This window comes from Schistocerca nitens, chromosome 2 (assembly GCF_023898315.1).
Source record: "Schistocerca nitens isolate TAMUIC-IGC-003100 chromosome 2, iqSchNite1.1, whole genome shotgun sequence".
Classification (NCBI taxonomy): Eukaryota; Metazoa; Arthropoda; class Insecta; order Orthoptera; family Acrididae; genus Schistocerca; species Schistocerca nitens.
Window position 1 is genome coordinate 170,554,251 of NC_064615.1, and position 20,547 is coordinate 170,574,797.

The 20,547-nt window shown below is 44.3% G+C and overlaps 1 protein-coding gene across 1 annotated transcript in view; it reads left to right on the forward strand.

Annotated features, from left to right (window-relative positions):
* Window positions 1-20,547, forward strand: part of LOC126234901 (uncharacterized) — a 447,962-nt gene that overhangs the window by 344,395 nt on the left and 83,020 nt on the right. Inside the window, exon 7 of the mRNA XM_049943641.1 lies at window positions 7,054-7,211. Within this exon, the coding sequence (XP_049799598.1) occupies window positions 7,054-7,211 (158 nt within the window). The remainder of the gene's footprint in view (window positions 1-7,053; window positions 7,212-20,547) is intronic.

Consider the following 20,547-nt stretch of genomic DNA (forward strand, 5'->3'; position numbering starts at 1 on the left):
TCAAAAATTGTTACGACCAGGAAGAATAAGGAGCCGGATATTAATTTATTTCACTTGTTGCAGTTTTTCTAAAGCTCTACATTACCTATTCGCCAAATATGGGACCCGTTCACGGTGACCCAATAAAACGTCGTACTATTTGATCGAGTGTTCTTCTTCTTCATGTGCCGTCTCCTCTAAGAAGTTTGGCTGTCATCATGGCAATTTCTGATCTTGATTTGGCCAATCTAAGGAGTTCTGACGTTGAACAGTTGTACCAATTTTTTAAATTGTCAATCCAGGATGTCCGTCTTCTACCCCTCGTTCTCTTCCCACAAATTTTCCCTTCTAGTATTATTCGCAATATTTTGTAATTTACTCCCCTAATAACATGGCCTAAATATTGTAGCTTCCTTACTTTAATAGTTTTAATTAATTCTTTTTCCTTTCCCATTCTTCTTAGGACATCTTGATTAGTAATCCTCGACACCCAACTAATTCTAAGTATTCTTCTATATGCCCACAGTTCAAAAGCTTCTAAACTGTTCATGTCCTTCTTTTTCAATGTCCACGCTTCCATTCCGTATAATAATTTTGAGAATACATAGCATCTTAGCAACCTCATTTTTGTGTTTAAACAAATGTCTCTCGAACAGAATGCATTTTTCATCTTATTAAAGATACTTCTGGCCTGTCCTATTCTCGATTTAATTTCTTCTGAGCTTTCAATCTCCTCATTTACAATTGTTCCGAGATATTTAAATTTACGTACTTGATCGACTCTTTCCCTATTGCTTGTAAGATTTTCTTGTTGGTGTGTTTTAGATATCACCATGAACTTAGTCTTGCTTACGTTAAGAGTCAAGCCAAATTCTTCACTTTTTTCTGCGACTTTGTCAAGAAGTAATTGTAGATCTTTGAGGTTTCCAGCTAGTAGTACAGTGTCATCAGCAAACCTAACATTGTTAATGTTTAGCCCATTCACTTTAATGCCAGCTATTTCATTTGATAGAGCTGCCAGGATTATGTCTTCTGAATACATATTAAACAATAAGGGTGAGAGAACGCAACCTTGTCTCACACCCCTCTTTATTTCTATATCATTCGATAATTCATTTTCTACCTTCACGGTTGCGGTTTGATTGTAGTAGAGGTTGTATATAATGCGGATGTCTTTCTTATCAAGTGTTTTCTTTTCTAACAATTCTATGAGATGATCATGACGAACTTTGTCAAATCGAGTGTAGCCCTTCCAATAAAAGGGTGACGGGATGTAGGGGTCGGCGCTTCCTCTCATCACTCGCTCAGCGTTTTCAGTCGCTCGGTCCACAGAGGGTAGCTGGCCAACGCCGTAGAAGTGTTTTTCAATGACAACAGCTGTGTTATTGCAGCTCAGAGAGCTTTTCCCTTTCAATTTAAGGTCCCGCATTGGGAAAAAAGCACCTAGTCGACCATAAAAGTCTCATACGATTGACAATATTGAGACTGTGAAGTAGTCTGTTCTGCAGCCCATAAAACGTTTTGCAAGGAAACTTCCTTCCTTGGGAAGTGTACGAAGAATTTAACAGAAAGGTCTGCTTCTACACTAACGTAAAATGATGACTGTCCGGCCGTATTACCTTCTGGAATTCGGCTGTTCTGAGGACAATGTGAGGATATGGTGGGGAGGGGGGGGGGTAGGGGGCTATTTTCTCACACGGTGATGTTTCTGCAACGGAATAATGAGTAAGGATTGGATCTGAAAAGGTTTACCTCTGAAAAGTGTGAAACTGACATGAATTATTTGCTTGTTAAAGAAGGCTTTCCATTTTATGATCTGCGCAATTAAAAACCAAACAAAAATTGTAACACTGCAAGCTGTATTTGATTCAGTTATTTTCTTCAGTAAAGACAAGTGACAAATTTTAGTGATATTTGTGTGAGGTACACTTCTGTTTCTATAGCAGAAGTAAAATTTGTGGGATGGCACTATTTTATTACTAAGTACATTTTTAAAATATATAATTCTTTTGCGAGGGCTAATTGCTTTTTGGCAGCTTACAAGTTTAGTAGCGCAAGCATTAAAGATAATTTAAATCGCAGCTTAAAGAAACTATTTCACACTTGACTGCAACCAAAAGCTATCTCTGAGGTTTCTCCCTTACCAAATCTAGCATGTAACTATTTGATCTACAGAGTTACACAAACACACACACACACACACACACACACGCACGCACACACACACACACACACACACACACACACACACACACACACACACACACTACTCATACACGTATTTCGACAAATGGTCACATTTATAAGAGAAAGGGAAAGAAGATAAGACTCAGCACTGTTTCAGTTTAAGTAAAGAAACTGAAAGGGACTGATTTTGAAAACACGTGTTCAAGTTCTTAGTAGGAAGAATATGTTATACCTTGGAATAGTATACTGATTTTTGGAACTTCGTTTTAAATAACGGCGAAAAATTCTCTTGACGAAATCTACTGCGGAAACACTACTGAATACAAGAGAAAAATACGCTCACCAGCTAGCGGAATTTTAGAAAAAATGGTTCAAATGGCTCTGAGCACTATGCGACTTAACTTCTGAGGTCATCAGTCGCCTAGAACTTAGAACTAATTAAACCTAACTAACCTAAGGACATCACACACGTCCATGCCCGAGGCAGGATTCGAACCTGCGACCGGAGCGGTCGCTCGGCTCCAGACTGTAGCGCCTAGAACCTCACGGCCACTCCGGCCGGTAGAATTTTAGAACAGTTGATCATTTGCCATAAGGTGCTTTCTTTCGTGCACCGTCGCTGTTGTCATGAATTGAACGAAGAAATAACTAAATGGCACTCGTTTTGATTCTGTGCGCATCTCGAGGGCCGGCCGCGGTGGTCTCGCGGTTCTAGGCGCGCAGTCCGGAACCGTGCGACTGCTACGGTCGCAGGTTCGAATCCTGCCTCGGGCATGGATGTGTGTGCTGTCCTTAGGATAGTTAGGTTTAAGTGGTTCTAAGTTCTAGGGGACTGATGACCACAGCAGTTGAGTCCCATTGTGCTCAGAACTATTTGAACCATTTTTTGCATCTCGAGGCGAAATAAGAACTACCGATCTTGAATTTGCACAGCGCCATAACACACGAGTGGCGTCTTCTCAGAAGCAACCTTCCATACGGCCGACCAGAGCACAGTTCACGTTCAAACTCTCCCGCTACTCATCCCAGAGTGCCGACCAAAGATATCTCTCCTAACGGCTACTCCACAAGCTGCGTGGAGGGGGACAGATATAGACATAACTCTACAACCGGTGGAAAGCTGGTATTTCGTGAAGCGTATTGGTTAGTTACATGTATCATAAATCATTTGAACGATTCTTTTATCAAAATACTGTGGAGTAAGTCATCTTAAAGGATATGTAGTCAAGCTTAATGTCAATATTAACGAATCAATTATTTTATCCTACCAGTCCAACTACACTTTAAAGTGAGTTTTTTTAACAAACTACCAGTTTTTAATTAGAAATCCATCAATGGAATATAAAAAGTTGTCCAGGAGAGAAGATTTTAGGTTAGATTTAAACTTGCTTCGCTCACTGTCAGCCATTTTATATTATTTGGCAAATGATGAAGATTTTCTTTGCTGAATTCTGAGCTCCTTTCTGAGCCACTAACAGCTTTAATAATCCTTTAGTGTTGTAGGTATGTTATTCTCAAATTGTGATGGATTATTTGTGTGGAATTTCATCAGCGAATATACGTAATGTGTTGGAGCAGTTAAAATGCCTAACTCCTTGAAGAGATATCTAAATATGACCACGTGTGGATACTATATATTAATCTTTCTGCTTGCTTTTGTCCAACCAGTACTTTATTTTTAATCCATGCGATAACCCAGAAAATTATCCCATAAGACATTACAGAGCGGAAATATGCAAAATATTTCACTAGTCTGATCCATTTGTTTCCAAGACTAACAATTGTACAAGGAGTGAAAGCAGCTGAACTGGTTGAGGAGTTCAGTAATACGCTTGTTTCAGTTCAGTTTCTCGTCAATATGTACACCTAAAAATCTGGAACTTTCCATCTTATTTATTCACGTGCTACCTCAGTGTGATAACTCAACATATTGCACAGAACTGAATATAGTGTTTCTTTTTTCAAAATTTATAGAGAGTTTATTTTCAGGGAAACACTTAATAATTCATTGAAAAACATCGTCAACTTTCTCTTCTGTTGCTTTCTCTCTAATGGGATTTATTGTAACACTAGTATCGTCTACAAAAAGAATCAGTTCTTCTTGTTAAGCCTTAAGTCTGGGCACCGTAACGCCGTAATAGGGATACCTGCACTGTACTGAATCCTGTTGTAGGCTATTGTTGATCTGCGCTTTGCGGCAGAAGCACTACGAATATTTTGTCTTGTTTCGTTCTCAGGAATCACCGTGCAGTTTGTTACAAATGTTTAGAAACTCTATAATAATAACGTAGTGTGAAGACACTACCAATCAGCGACGGTAAATGTGATATATTTCTTTCACATTAATGTTCACAGCGTATTAGTACTGCAGATTATTATGACACATATATTTTCAGATGCTGAACTGTGATATGGTCATTAAGAAGCGTCCAGTGATCTAAATCTACACATGCACTCCGTAAACCACAGTTAAGTGCATGGCGGAAGGTTCTTCCCCCGTATTGGAGTTTCATCTCGTTCCATTCATGTAAAAAGCTCGCGAAGAGTAACCGCTCCGAAGCAGCCATCAGCACTATAATTAATCCAGTTGTGTCTTCACGGCACCTACAGAAGCGGTAAATTGTGGAATGTGGTGCGTCCCCCATTTAATATTTGTTCACCAAATTTTGTAACTAGGCCTTCGCGAGTTAGCTGATGTTTGTCTTCAAGTCTCTTCTTATCTAGGTTTTTCAGCATTTCAGTGAGGCTCTGTAGTGGTTCAAACAATTCGTGGTGCCCTTCTTTTATACGTTCAGTATACTCTCTTAGTCCTTTTTGGCATGGTTCCCACACACTTAAGCAAATGTTTTAGGACCGATCGTACCACTAATTGTTAGCAATCGACTTCGTAGATACATTGCATATTCCCAGTAGCAAACCAATGAACCTACGTCTACCATCTTATGTCTCTTGAGTTTGTTACATAAAGTTGTTTGTATGAATTGGCTCATTGTCACTGATACTTATTGATGCTCTAGTCTGTGATATTACGTAACCTGCGTTTTGTGAAGTGCAAAATCTTACATTTATGAGCATTTAAAGCAGGTTGCCAAGCATTACGCCATTATGAAGTCTTATCATGATCCGACAGAAAATTTGTGTAGCTTTTTTTGTATTTATATTTTTTTTATTTTCTCTAGGCAGTACTTCCTAACAGATACCTGTATCATCTACAAAACACTGAGGTTACCGTTATTATTATTATTATTATTATTATTATTATTATTATTATTATACTTTTCAACACGAGTAGCTGGGGTCCCAGAGACTAGCGTGACGAAATATGGAAGTCCACTCAGAAAATATTCTTGATTTTGTTGAGCACTACACATGAATTAACGCTGATTTTAATTATTAATGAAAACCATCTTAGCTGTATTACTAAACATTTATTGCGCAGCAAGATATATTTTAAGGGGAGTTTTACTATCTTTGGCCCGAAGAAAACATGTTCTTTTAGAATTTTTTTCTCGGGATGTTTTTAGGTATCAGTGTCAAATTTTGTCAAAATGTTTAGTGATACTTCCTCTACAAACTGAAATTTTTTCGACCGGAAATGTTCAAGAGCAAAGGCGGAAGTGCCGTCGGAACGAAACTAAAATTTCGATGTAGACCTCCACGCGCGGTATGTCACAAGTCAGCCGGTTCGTCTGAAATCAAAATTGAGTTGACGTTAGCAAAGTGTATAAGATTTTTTAGGAGTTGTACCTCGCTTAAGGTATTTGGACCATAGGAAAGAAAATGGCTGCCATTTGAAGAAAATAGGGTTTTTTCATCGATTTTTCGACTTCGTCGGCCAAGTGCAAATATTTATAGTTGATGGATCGAAAGAAAAGTGGTGCAACTCCTAGACAATTTAGTTAGCTTCGTCGGAAACAAAGAATCATGCCAATCGGTTCAGTAGATTTGAAGTTACCATATCGCGCGATAAAAAAAATTAAAAAATGTCATTTAGAGAAAAACGCGTTTGAAGTTTTGACTACATATAAATGCAATATTATGCAATGTACGTTCAATCTGCTATTCCGGGTCTATAAACTAGTCCTTCGTCTTCCTCATAGAGGGCGTTCTGCTCGATCTGGGCCATCCTGCGCTGCTCCAGAGCCGCTCGTACGGCCGGTGACAAGCGGTTTTCGGCCGCTTGAATCCGGTGGTCGTCCAAATGCTCTGCGTCGAATAGAGTCCCAGGGTGACGTCCATCGTTCTCATGGTCTTCAGAATTGCTGAATACCCTTCGTTGAAGCTGCTCACTGCCAGTAAAGTCGCAATCTCCACAGTTTTCGCACCAGAATGCAAATGCTTGGGGGCTAACTTCCAAACACACGCTTTCAAACTCTCATTTGAATTTTGTGTGCTTCCTCCCAAGCACCGATACAATAACTCGTCCTCGGAAAGAAAAGAAATTGGCGTGTGAAAAAGGCCAATTTCAGACAGGTGCATTTTTTTGTTCAACCGCGAATAACAAACACTTCCGTTCCGTATTCGGAAAAACCGTTCAGGAGTGCATTCTAAACACTTTTATTGATCCAAAAATGATATTAAAAAATCGATTTTTTGAACCAAAAGGTAGTAAACCTCCCCTTAACAAACTGCATCTACATGACTGTGTGGAATCTGCATCAGTCTTCGGACGCAAGAGTACTTTATACTTCATTTGATTACTAATGTCGATTAACTATGATCATCTTACATCGGCCAGTGTTATTAAAATGGTGTGAAAAACCGAAATTTTGTAGCGCATAATGCTGTAATCAGTAAATATGCAACATGATCGCACGGAGACAACTACTTTTCTCATTTTCAGCTGAAGCGACTTCGGAGTTCCACGGCCGTGTTTCTGTGTTTCAGTCCAAGCCGCAAGGTAGCATTAGCGGCGAGGAACTGGCGTACGTGTTCGGTGCGCCCGTGGAGGGGAGCCGCCACCAGCACCCGCACATCTTCACGCCTTCCGAGAGGATCCTCTCCGAGAACGTCATGACGCTGTGGACCAACTTCGCCAAGACTGGGTACGTCACCACCCACCACACCTTGTCTGCTTATTATTGTACTCGCCATCACATGCGCACGATGCACAATGTAAACTGTTTGTCCACTTACGTTAATTCGTCGTTCGACTCAAATGAAAAATATACTTCTCTGTAATTGAGGCCCCGCAGACGAAATAGTCCACTCGTGAAGTGTAACTCCTTGTCTACGAATAGTTATAATAATGGTTGTACAGGGTGTATCATAACTAATAGCGCAATCGCATACAGTTGAATGTATGCGATACTTGAAGCAAGAAAGTCTCAGTAAAAATACGTCCGCAAACTAACCGTATGCGAGATAACTGCGACTATTTAGGTTACCAGCCTCTACTGACATGAGGCCGGTCCGTGGTGTGGTCTTTGTTTACATATTCTAGACGTGGAATTGGAAACAAAATGGATAAAATAGTACAGTACACATAGTGCCACACACGTCAGTTGTCTGCGAAACTTCAGTCTTGCTGTACACATGGAACATTATAGTAACGAGGAGTATGCGGATCTACATCTACATCTACATCCATACTCCGCAAGCCACCTGACAGTGTGTGGCGGAGGGTACTCTGAGTACCTCTATCGGTTCTCCCTTCTACTCCAGTCTCGTATTGTTCGTGGAAAGAAAGATTGTCGGTATGCCTCTGTGTGGACTCCAATCTCTCTGATTTTATCGTCATGGTCTCTTCGCGAGATATACGTAGGAGGGAGCAATATACTGCTTGACTCCTCGGTGAAGGTATGTTCTCGAAACTTCAACAAAAGCCCGTACCGGGCTACTGAGCGTCTCTCTTGCAGAATCTTCCACTGGAGTTTATCTATCATCTCCGTAACGCTTTCGCGATTACTAAATGATCCTGTAACGAAGCACACTGCTCTCCGTTGGATCTTCTCTATCTCCTCTATCAACCCCATCTGGTACGGATCCCACACCGGTGAGCTTTATTCAAGCAGCGGGCGAATAAGTGTACAGTAACCTACTTCCTTTGTTTTCGGATTGCATTTCCTTAGGATTCTTCCAATGAATCTCAGTGTGGCATCTGCTTTACCGACGATTAATTTTATGAGGTCATTCCATTTTAAATCACTCCTAATGCCTACTCCCAGATAATTTATGGAATTAACTGCTTCCAGTTGCTGACCTGCTATATTGTAGCTCAATGATAAAGGATCTTTCTTACTATGTATTCGCAGCACATTACACTTGTCTACTTTGAGATTCAATTGCCATTCCCTGCACCATGCGTCAATTCGTAGCAGATCCTCCTGCATTTCAGTACAATTTTCTATTGTTACAACCTCTCGATATACTACAGCATTATCTGCAAAAAGCCTCAGTGTACTTCCGATGTCATCCACAAGGTCATTTATATATACTGAGAATAGCAACGGTCCTACGACACTCCCCTGCGGCACACCTGAAATCACTCTTACTTCGGAAGACTTCTCTCCATTGAGAATGACATGCTGCGTTCTGATATCTAGGAGCTCTTCAATCCAAACACACAATTGGTCTGTTAGTCCATATGCTCTTACTTTATTCATTAAACGACTCTAGGGAACTGTATCGAACGCCTTGCGGAAGTCAAGAAACACGGCATCTACCTGGGAACCCGTGTCTATGGCCCTCTGAGTCTCGTGGACGAATAGCGTGAGCTGGTTTTCACACGATCGTCTTTTTCGAAACCCACGCTGATTGCTACAGAGTATATTTCTAGTCTTCAGAAAAGTCATTATACTCAAACATAATACGTGTTTCAAAATTCTACAACTGATCGACGTTAGAGATATAGGTCTACAGTTCTGCCCATCTGTTCGACGTCCCTCCTTGAAAACGGGGATGACCTGCGCCCTTTTCCAAACTTTTAGAACGCTACGCTCTTCTAGAGACCTACGGTACACCGCTGCAATAAGGGGGGCAAGTTCCTTCGCGTACTCTGTGTAAAATCGAACTGGTATCCCATCCCTTATCACGTATGGTAGTACAACGGTAAGACAGGTTAGGCTGCACGCTTATACCAAGAAGCGTACTCCTGCCAGAAGGAATCCTGAGAGTCGAATGTTTGCAGAGGTGCATCAACGCCTCCGAAATTTTGGAAATTTATGGTAAGTTCCTATGGGACCAATCCGCCGAGGTCATCGGCCCCTAGGCTTACACACTACTTAATCCAATATAAACTAACTTACGCTAAGGACAACACACACACATCCATGCCCGAGGAAGGACTCGAACCTCCGACAGGGACAAGCCACGGTAACCGTGGCAAGGTGCTCCAGACTACGCAGCTACCACCCGCGGCAGCGCCTCCGAGAAACTGTGAGCTTCGCACATGCTGCAGGAGAAGTTAGGCCTACGCGACTGACACCCACGCTTAAACATGTGGTGTTGGAAACAGTCGAACACTCGCCACGAATCCTGACAAGGAGATTTGTCACACAAATTCCCTCGAAAGAGCCATAGTAGTATCTGGAGAATAAGCATAACCAATTTCTCGTTCCATGTTTTGCCTCAAGTATCCACATTCAGTTCGTGGTTACGTGTGCTTTATGTTTATTTCCATGTATGGAGTGCAAACATCTTTTGTTTGGTTTTTGTGGCAGTGACAGCATGCCTATTGACAGGTCTTGCTGTTCAGCTTTGTGTTTCTACGTATGCTACTATCTCTCTCCCTCCCTCCCTCTCTCTCTCTCTCTCTCTCTCTCTCTCTCTCTCTCTGTGTGTGTGTGTGTGTGTGTGTGTGTGTGTGTGTGTGTGTGTAATATCTTTTTAAGCTGTCTGGAACAGTACCAAAAGAGGGGAAAAGGGAATGGAAAGTGGAAGGGAGAGTGTATGACCTAACTTGTGTCTTTTGTGTTTAATGTTGTGTGAGAGTCCGTGAGAGGTCCAATTATTACTTTACTACAGCTGTGTATTATGATACTGGGAAGGGTGCTCTTGTATCGTTTAGGTGAGAAAGTTTTCATGGTGGTTAGAGGAGGATCAACGGCATAGTCCCAATGTTAATTGTAAAATTGAGACTGCGAAAGAGAATCTTCAAACACTAAAGACAACATTTATATTCAGTTACGTTTGTTCTACAAATCACCGAGTGAGGAGGCGCACTGGACGCATTCTGGAGGACGACGGTTCAGATCCCCGTCCGGCCGTCAAGATTTAGTTTTTTCCAAGATTTCCGTAAATCACTCCAAGAAAATGGATCCATTGGAGTGGCAATGCCGATTTCCTTCCTCTTCCTAGGCGCAATCCAAGTTTATGCTCCGTCTCTGATGACCTCGATAGCGTTAAACAATAATCTCCTTTCCTTCCTTCCTTCCGACTAACTATATGTAGTTTATTTATTTTAATTTAATTTATTCACTTACTTGTTTAAACTTAAACGATTAGGGCCATTAGGCCCTCTCTTACACCGGACCAGGGTTTCATACATATGGTATTTATGACGTCATAGTTACCTTAGAAATAACACGGGTATAATCATAGAAACGTAAACAGACATGTATGTGCCATGCTTGTGCACTATTTAGTTTATTTTATGTCAAAATACCCAGACTCGTGAACAGAGGTCGAGAAGAGGTTCGTGAACTTACCCTTATTGCCCGAACGGCCCGTTTCTGAGCCAAAAATATCATTTTAGAATGGGAAGAGCTACTCCAAAATTTAATACCATACTACACAAGCGAATAAAAAAACAAAGTAGACTAATGTGCTGTGTTTTTGGTGTTCCATGTTTTTTACCCATCCCCTGTACATCAGATATCGTGTTAATATGTACCCGATCTTTGCACCAGCGCCCAGAAGGCTTATCCTTTATTTGTGTAGGTTCTCTTTGCAGTGCGTTGCTGGGCGTCCTATAACTGTTTTTATAAGTATTCGTTTATAAGAATAAGCAGCTTTCACTCAGTTAATACGCGGCAGAAATCAAACCTGCATTTGGATCGGACATCCTTAACTGCTGTATACTGCTGCATCCATTTTCCACAAGCTACCGCTAGAATTCAGAAATCTGAGCAGTAATCCACGCGCTTTCCAATCTAAACTGAAGTGTTTCCTCATGGGCCACTCCTTCTATTCTGTCGACGAGCTCCTTGAAAATTTAGCTGATTCTTGTTGTATTGTTGATTGCGTTTACTTAAACTTCTGGCTTGACTTTTTTCGGGTTCATAAACATTTTGTTTTTGTCTTAATTCAATGTTGTAATTTCTTGTACTGACACGGTCCATGACCCTAGAGATTTGCTCCTCATTTTGGTCCTACGGAACCTGAATTGTAAATAAAATAAATAATAAAACCACGAGCCTCAGACACGAGTTGTGTGGTTATAACAGTGGTTCAAAGAGTGTGCACGCTGTCAGACGAACAAAGCCGCGCTAGATAAATATGGAAATGCCGTGTGGCTAGGGCCTCCCGTCTGGTAGACCGTTCGCCTGGTGCAAGTCTTTCGAGTTGACGCCACTGCGGCGACTTGCGTGTTGATGGGGATGAGATGATGATGATAAGGTAACACAACACCCCAGTACCTGAGCGTAGAAAATCTCCGACCCAGCCGAGAATCGAACGCGAGCCTGTAGGTATGACATTCCATCGCGCTGACGACTCAGCTACCAGGGGCGGACTCACTAAAGAAATGAGACATTTGAGGAAAGTCTTCCGGAAGAACGATCACTTAGAAAATCAGTTATAGGACGCCCAGCAACGCACTGCAAATACAACCTACACAAATAAGGGATAAGCCAAAGTCGCACACCTTCTGTATGCTGGCGTAAATATCGGGTACATATTAACACGATATCTGATGTACAGGAGGTGGGTAAAAAAAAAAAAAACATGGAACACCAAAAACACAGCTCATTATCTGGCCTAATACGGTGTAGGAAACCTGTTGGCATTCAAACCAGTCGTCCCTGAATGTGTAAATGTAAGTCGTGTATGGTTTGCAAGGGAATCTGATACCAATCTTCCTGCAAGAAAGTAGTAAAGGTAACGACGATTGAATTGGATAGCGATCACGCACCTTTCTCTCAACAGCAGATCATAAAGGCTCAATAACATTGAGATCTGATGACTGTAGGGGTCAGGGGAGAGGCGAGATGCGACAATTCATCGTCGTTCTGACAAAACCATTGCTGGACGATGCGAGCTGTGTGGAAATGGGCCCTCTTGTCTTGGAACACAGCATCGACATTGTGAAACAAACGTTGTACAGTGGGCTGGATCTGATCAGCCAAAATGGTCACATAACTCTTGCTCTATGGAATACCACGATATGCCTGGCAAGATCATCACCGAACCCATTCATGTTTCACTCTTGGGAGTTAAACACGGCCAGAAGCTGAAAATAATGCAAAACAGGATTCGTTCGACTACGTGACTTTGTTACATTGATCCCTACTCCAGGATTTTGGGCTTTGGCACCAGGTTGACCAGCTATGGGAATTTCCATCGCCTATGAGTGGTTTTGGAATTCCAGCTAGCCCTGCCTCGCTAAAGACATGAAACATTTGAGGAGAGTCTTTCGGAAGAACGATTACATAGAAAAACAGATATAGGACGCCCAGCAACTAACTGCAAAGAGAAACTACACAAATAAAGGATAAGCCAAAGTCGCACACCTTCTGTACGCTGACGCAAAGATCGGGTAAATATTAACACGATATCTGCTGTACAGTGGGTGATTTTGGAATTCCAGCTCGCTCTGCCTCGCTAAAGAAATGAGATGCGGCGCGAGAGCTGGATGTCCTTGGGCATGACGGTGACACGCTTGGCGTGGATTGCGCACAGGTTGGTGTCTTCGAAGAGGCCGACGAGGTAGGCCTCGCTGGCCTCCTGCAGGGCCATGACGGCGAAGCTCTGGAAGCGCAGGTCGGTCTTGAAGTCCTGGTCGATCTCGCGCACTAGGCGCTGGAAGGGCAGCTTGCGGATGAGCAGCTCGGTGCTCTTCTGGTAGTGCCTGATTCCTCGCAGGGCGACTGTTCCCGTCCTGTAGCGGTGGGGCTTCTTGACGCCGCCGGTGGTGGGCGCGCTGTTCCTCGTCGCCTTGGTGGCGAGCTGTTTGCGCGCCGCCTTTTCGCCGGTGGACTTGCGGGCCGTTTGCTTTGTGCGGGTCATAGCGGTAGCGGAGCGGCGTGGAGGTGCGTGCGCGACGGTGTCTGGTGCTTCCTTGACGGATTTGCAAGACAGTGGTGTCATTGAACCTGTTTCTGCTTCGCAACGGGCTTCGCCTATCGTGAGTGTGAAAAAACCGAATGGTCGTCTCCGTATTTGTGCTGACTTTAAGTCAACTGTAAATCCCCAGACAGTGGTGGCTACGTTTCTCTTACCGCGTCCTGAAGACATTTTTGATAAGCTTGGTGCGGCATACAAAACTTAGAAAAACAGATATAGGACGCCCAGCAACGCCCTGATTATGGCGCTCCCTTCGTGTTGTTTTGGGCTGACAGAGTTCGTGATTGAGACATTCGGAGCCGGCCGGAGTGGCCGAGTGGTTCTAGGCGCTTCAGTCTGGAACCGCGTGATCGCTACGGTCGCAGGTTCGAATCCTGCCTCGGGCATGGATGTGTATGATTTCCTTAGTTAGGTTTAAGTAGTTCTAAGTTCTAGGGGACTGATGACCTCAGATATTAAGTCCCATAGTGCTCAGAGCCATTTGAACCATTTGAGACATTCGGCTCTACAACTGTCATCCTCTTATTTTTCGTCACCGTCCTCTGCAATTATCGTCTTGTCACGTTCCCTCAGAAAAGTTTCGTCGGTGTTGTGATTTAGCAGATGATGTTTTTACGCTTTCCATGTACGCGGTGTAAATCTTGAAGCACCGAACACTTCGGCTACTTTGGTTACGGAAGCATCCACCATACGAGCACCGGCAATTATCTCACGTTCGAATTCTCTTAACTCCAACATAATTTATTCACAACTACAAACAACACTGTTCTCACTACGACAGAGCCGTGACACGTATTGAGGGCACTGCAGAGGTGCCGTTTGTGGTCAAATACAACAGCTCCAGCCACAGGCTCGGCTAGCGTCTACATTTATGTCCAAGCTTACATTCGTCGCTGTGTCCCTATATTTTTGTCCCATATCTGTATATCGATCCATCGGTCCGCGGAAAGGTCTACTTACTTGTATAACATACGACACAGGACTGCGGAAACCTAGTGTATACTACACATCTTTAGAATGTGACATTGTGTATTGGACACAGTATAAGAGCTGTCGAATTAAGACGTGAAGAACCTGTTATAACTGCCTTGCACACTGTGTGGTTCTATAGTGAATACAGGAATGAGGAAGAGATGCTGTTCATGGACAGAGAATGCCGATATTCATTTATTCTACATATAGTGTCAAACTGTAAATATAATGCGTAACTTTGTCACTTTAGTTGCAGCGTCAGTTGTTAATAGTAGCTTTGAATGTTGAAACACACACAGATACCGGAGATTTAGAAATCAGTCTTCAATACAATAACTAATCAGTACGAGCCCTGGCCACAACGAAAGTCTGTAAATGTTATTCAAGTGGCAAACACACAAAAAGGGCTCAATGCGTAAATGTTCAAACTCAAGTACACTCTCCGCTGGAGCCCGGGAGAGGGGATGCTTGCATCTAATTGGCAGCGGCGTAATCGTTCGTGGCAGCGCCCTCGTACCGCTGTGGCGGCTGTAGGAAACGCCGCGGCGTATAACGCGGCGATCGTATTTGAAAGTGCGGCCATCCGGATGACCTCTGGCGCAGTGTAATAAACGAGGCAATCGAGTTTAGTGTGGCAGATAATTTATTTACGCAAAGAGTAGCTTTAACTTAGGTAACGCGTGGGATCCGCCAAAGAGAATATATGCTGCTGCCTGATGATGGAGGGAGGGAGGTGAATATTTGTTATAACTACCGACAACTACACCTGGAAACACTTGTAACTAGTCATTGTCTATTATGGGGTTCTGGTTTCTTCAGATCAATACTGAACCTATCTCGGAGTCTGAAGAGCAATGTTGGGGAAGCTACTGAAATATCTTCCCTTTTCATTTTCAGACTTCTGACTGGTCTGATGCTTCACGTGGCCCGTCACAGCTTCCTTTGCTGTGCCGACCTCTTCATCTCAGACTAACGCTTGCGCCCAATGTCCACAATTTTTTGTTGGAAATAATCCAGTATCACTCTTCCCTATTGCTTTTACCTTCTTCAGCAACATGTAGTATGTAGACGTCATTCTCTTAATCTTTACACATATCTTATTGTCTGGTTCCTGCTTGTTGTCAGTCTTCTTCGTATGTAATTACAATTACATTCAATACCATTAGCTGCTGACGGGCGTTGATATGCATCAACGGGGACAATTGAAAATATGTGCCCCGACAGGGACTCGAACCCGGGATCTCCTGCTTACTTCAGGGATTTATCGCCGGCACGCTCTCCGTGAGACCCACATTCTCAACTTATAGTCCACACACTACATTCGTAATGTCCCTGCCATTATACCAATTACTCGCGGCAGGCAATCCACCGAGCCCCGTAAGAGTTGAGGCAAATCGTGTGCATCCGCACTGAAGAAGGTCATCAGCCGGTTATCCTTAAACGACATAAACATGGCATCTGTTCTTTCGGACATGTCTGGAAGAACAGATGCTATCTTCATATGTTGTTTTCGGCGCTGTTTCTGCAGAGAACCTCTTCATTTCTTACCTTATTAGTCCAACTAAATTTTCGTCGCCCTTCTATAGCACTGCAGGTCAAACACTTTGGTTTTCTCATACTGAATTCCACTGCGCTGAGGTGCTAAAAGTCGTGGGTCAACGATATGCACGTATACTGATAGCGGTAGCATCGTGTACGCAAGACATAAAAGAGCAGTGCATTGGCGGAGCTGTCGTTTGTACTTACATGATTCATGCGAAAAGGCTTCCGATGTGATTATGGCTGCACGATGGGAAGTAAGATACTTTGAACGCAGAATGATAGAGCTAGACGTATGTGACATTTCACATCGAGAATCGTTAGGGAATTCAATTTTCCAAGATCCACAGTATCATGAGTGTGCCGAACTGCCTTTCATCACGGACAACAAAATGACCGACGGCCTTCACTTAACGATCAAGAGCAGCGGTGTTTGCGTAGAGTTATCAGTGCTAACGGACAAGGAATACTGTATGCAATAACCGGAGAACTCAATGTAGGACGTATGATGAACGTATCCGATACGACAGTGCGGCGAAGTCTAGCGGTATTGGGATATGGCAGCAGACGACCGACGCTAGTGCCTTTGCTAACAGCACAGCATTCCCTGCAGCGCCTCTCCTGGTCTCGAGACCATATAGGTCATAGATGCCTGGAAAACCGTTGGCTTCTCAGATGAGTCCCAATTTCATTTTTTAACAGCTGATGGTACTGTTCGAGTGGCGCAGGCGCCAGGAAGCCATAGACCCAAGTTATTAAGAAGGCGCTGCGTCATCTGGTGGTGGCTCCATAATGGCGTGGAATATGTTTACATGGAATGGACTGGGTGTTCTGGTCCAACTGAACCGATCATTGACTGGAAATAGTTATGTTCGGTTACTTGGAGACCATTTGTACACGACGGGCCATTAAAATTGCTACACCACGAAGATGACGTGCTACAGACGCGAAATTTAACCGACAGGAAGAAGATGCTGTGATATGCAAATGATTAGCTTTTCAGAGTATTCACACAAATTTGGCGCCGGTGGCGACACCTACAACGTGCTGACATGAGGAAAGTTTCCAACCCATTTCTCATACACAAATAGCAGTTGACCGGCGTTGCCTGGTGAAACGTTGATGTGATGCCTCGTGTAAGGAGGAGAAATGCGTACCATCACGTTTCCGACTTTGATAAAGGTCGGATTGTAGCCTATCGCGATTGCGGTTTATCGTATCGCGACATTGCTGCTCGCGTTGGTCGAGATCCAATAACTGTTAGCAGAATGTGGAACCGGTGAGTTCAGGAGGGTAATACGGAACACCGTGCTGGATCCCAGCGGCCTCGTATCACTAGCAGTCGAGATGACAGGCATCTTATCCACATTGCTGTAACGGATCGTGCAGCCACGTTTCGATCCCTGAGTAAACAGATGGGGACCTTTGCAAGACAACAACCATCTGCACGAACAGTTCGACGACGTTTGCAGCAGCATGGACTATCACCTCGGAGACCATGGCTACGGTTACCCTTGACGCTGCATCACGGACAGGAGCGCCTGCGATGGTGTACTCAGTGACGAACCTGGGTGCACGAATGATAAAACGTTATTTTCTCGGATGACTCCAGGTTCTGTTTACAGCATCATAATGGTCGCATCCGTGTTTGGCGACATCGCGGTGAACGCACGTTACAAACGTGTATTCGTCATCGCCATACTGGCGTATCACCCGGCGTGATGGTATGGGGTGCCATTTGTTACACGTCTCGGTCAGCTCTGGTTCGCATTGACGGCACTCTGAACAGTGGACGTTACATTTCAGATGTGTTACGACCCGTGGCACTACCCTTCATCCGATCCCTGCGAAACCCTACATTTCAGCAGGTTAATGCACGAGAGCATGTTTCAGGTCCTGTACGGGTCTTTCCGGATACAGAAAATGTTCGACTGCTGCCCTGGCCAGCACATTCTCCAGATCTCTCACCAATTGAAAACGTCTGGTCAATGGTGGCCGAGCAACTGGCTCGTCACAATTCAGTCACTACTCTTGATGAACTGAGGTATCGTGTTGAAGCTGCGTGGGCAGCTGCACCTGTACACGCCATCCAAGCTCTGACTCAATGCCCAGGCGTATCAAGGCCGTTATTACGGCCAGAGGTGGTGGTTCTGGAGCCGGCTGGCGTGGCCGTGCGGGTCTAGGGGCTTCAGTCTGGAACCGCGTGACCGCTACGGTCGCAGGTTCGAATCCTGCCCCGGGCATGGATGTGTGTGATGTCGTTAGGTTAGTTAGGTTTAAGTAGTTCTAAGTTCTAGGGGACTGATGACCACGGATGTTAAGTCCGATAGCGCTCAGAGCCATTTTTGGTGAAAATGTAATCACATGTGAGATGTAGTATAATATATTTGTCCAATGAATACTCGTTTATCATCTGCATTTCTTGTTGGTGTAGCAATTTTAATGGCCAGTAGTGTATTTGTGAAATTCATGTTCCCAAACAACGATATCATGTCACTGGGCGCGATTGATTTGAAGAACATTATGGACAACTCGACCGAATGATTTGGTCCTCCAGATAGCCAGACATGGATCCCATCTAACATTTGTGGGACCTAATCGAGGAGACAGTTCTTGCACAAATTACTTCACCAGCAACACCTTCGCAGTTGTGGACGTCTAATGAGGCAGCAAGGCTCACTATTTTGGTAGGTGACTTCCGACGGCTTGTTGAGTATGTGCCACGTTGAGCTTTTGCACTACACCGGGAAAAGGGTGGTCCGGCACAACATTAGGAGGTATCTTTTGTCACGTCAGAGTAATGCTGTGCTACAAATGACTTTCTCAGAAATTTGCTCCTCAAATTAAGGACGAAGTTGGATACTAGTAGGGTTCTTTTGCCCAGTAATCCCGTATTATTATATTGCGCGCATCCAGAAACCTGTAGACTATCATTCAGATGGTTGATAGAGATATTACTGGATATTACTGCGTTGTACGATAACCCTCCCATAACGAAGTAGCCTGAATAAAAGTTTCTAGACGAGAGCTGCTGCGCCATAAAGGTGAATATGCCTTCTGGCCGGTTCGTGATAACCCAGAGACCAACAGGTAGCGGATCTCTGGGACGCCACTGCACAGTGCGGCGCGGCCTGGTTTTGGGGTGGCAGTGGCAATTAGGCGTGGCGCGCTCAGCCATCAGTCAGCCGTGGCCATTGTCGCGGCGCACGATGGAGCGGCCGATAGCTGCGCCCCAGCCCCGTCCAGGTCATTACGCGGACCGCTCCCTCCCCCCTGCCAGTAATTGAGGCGCGGTCGGATTTCCGGCAGCCGGCCAGGACGGCAGCGGAGGGGCGAGGACACCCGCATCTCCGCGTCCCGGAAGCCCCCGCCGCTGCGCTCGGTGCCGCCCAGTCGCCGCTGGTCTGAAGCGCCTTGACTTTCCCCTAAGTTTGCCATTGAAGGAAAAACAGCCGTGCTGAGGATTACAGTTCCTGGAGAAGAAATAGTAATTGCCAAGATTACTGATGACGCTGCAATTCTGTCAGACAGTAAAAGGACTTGGAAAAACATAAATTGGTGGTGGTGTACAGCAATCAGCCACAAATTGGTATCAAGTTCCCAGCTGCAGCGGAGTGTGCGCTGATATGAAACTTCCTGGCAGATTAAAACTGTGTGCCGGACCGAGACCCGCAGGAGAGCTTCTGTAAAGTTTGGAAGGTAGGAGACGATGTACTGGCATAAGTAAAGCTGTGAGGACGGGGCGTGAATCGTGCTTGGGTAGCTCAGTTGGTAGAGCACTTGCCCGTGGAAGGCAATGGTATCAAGTTACTGGTTTCGAATTTTGCAATTCATCATCAGACTGTTTTTTCATTCTTTCATCCGTACATACACTGAAGCCCCAAAGGAACTGGTATAGGCATGCGTTTTCAAATAGAGAAATATGTAAACAGGAAGAATACGACGCTGCGGCTGGCAACGCCTATATAAGATAACAAGTCTCTGGCGCAGTTGTTAGACCGGTTACTGCTGCTACAGTGGCATGTTATCAAGATTTCACGAACGTGGTGACATAGTAGGCGGACGAGCAATGGGACAGCGATGTAGTGCGGATTTTCAGGTACGACCATTTCACGAGTGTGCCGTGAAGATCAGAAATCGGCCAACCATCAATCTCCGACGTCGCTGCTGCCTGATAAAGATCCTGCAAGACCGGGACCAACGACGACTAAAGACAATCGTTCAACGTGACAGAAGTGAAACTCTTCCGCAAGTTGCTGCAGATTTCAATGCTGGGCCGTCAACAAGTGTCGCCGTGCGGACCAATCAATAAAACATCATCGATATGGGCTTTCGCAGGCGTGTACCACTCGTGTACACTTGACGACTGCACGAGACAAAGTTTTACGCCTCGCCTGGGCCCGTCAACACCGGCTTTGGATTGTTGATGACTGGAAACATGTTGCCTGGTCCTACGAGTCTCGTTTCAAATTATATCGATCGGACGGACGTGTTCGGGTATGGAGACAACCTCATGAATCCGTGGACCCTGCATCTCAGCAGGGGACTATTCAAGCTGGTGGAGACTCTGTAATGATATGGAGCGTGGGCATTTGTAGTGATATGGGACCCCGGTTACGTCTAGATACGACTCTGATAGGTGACATG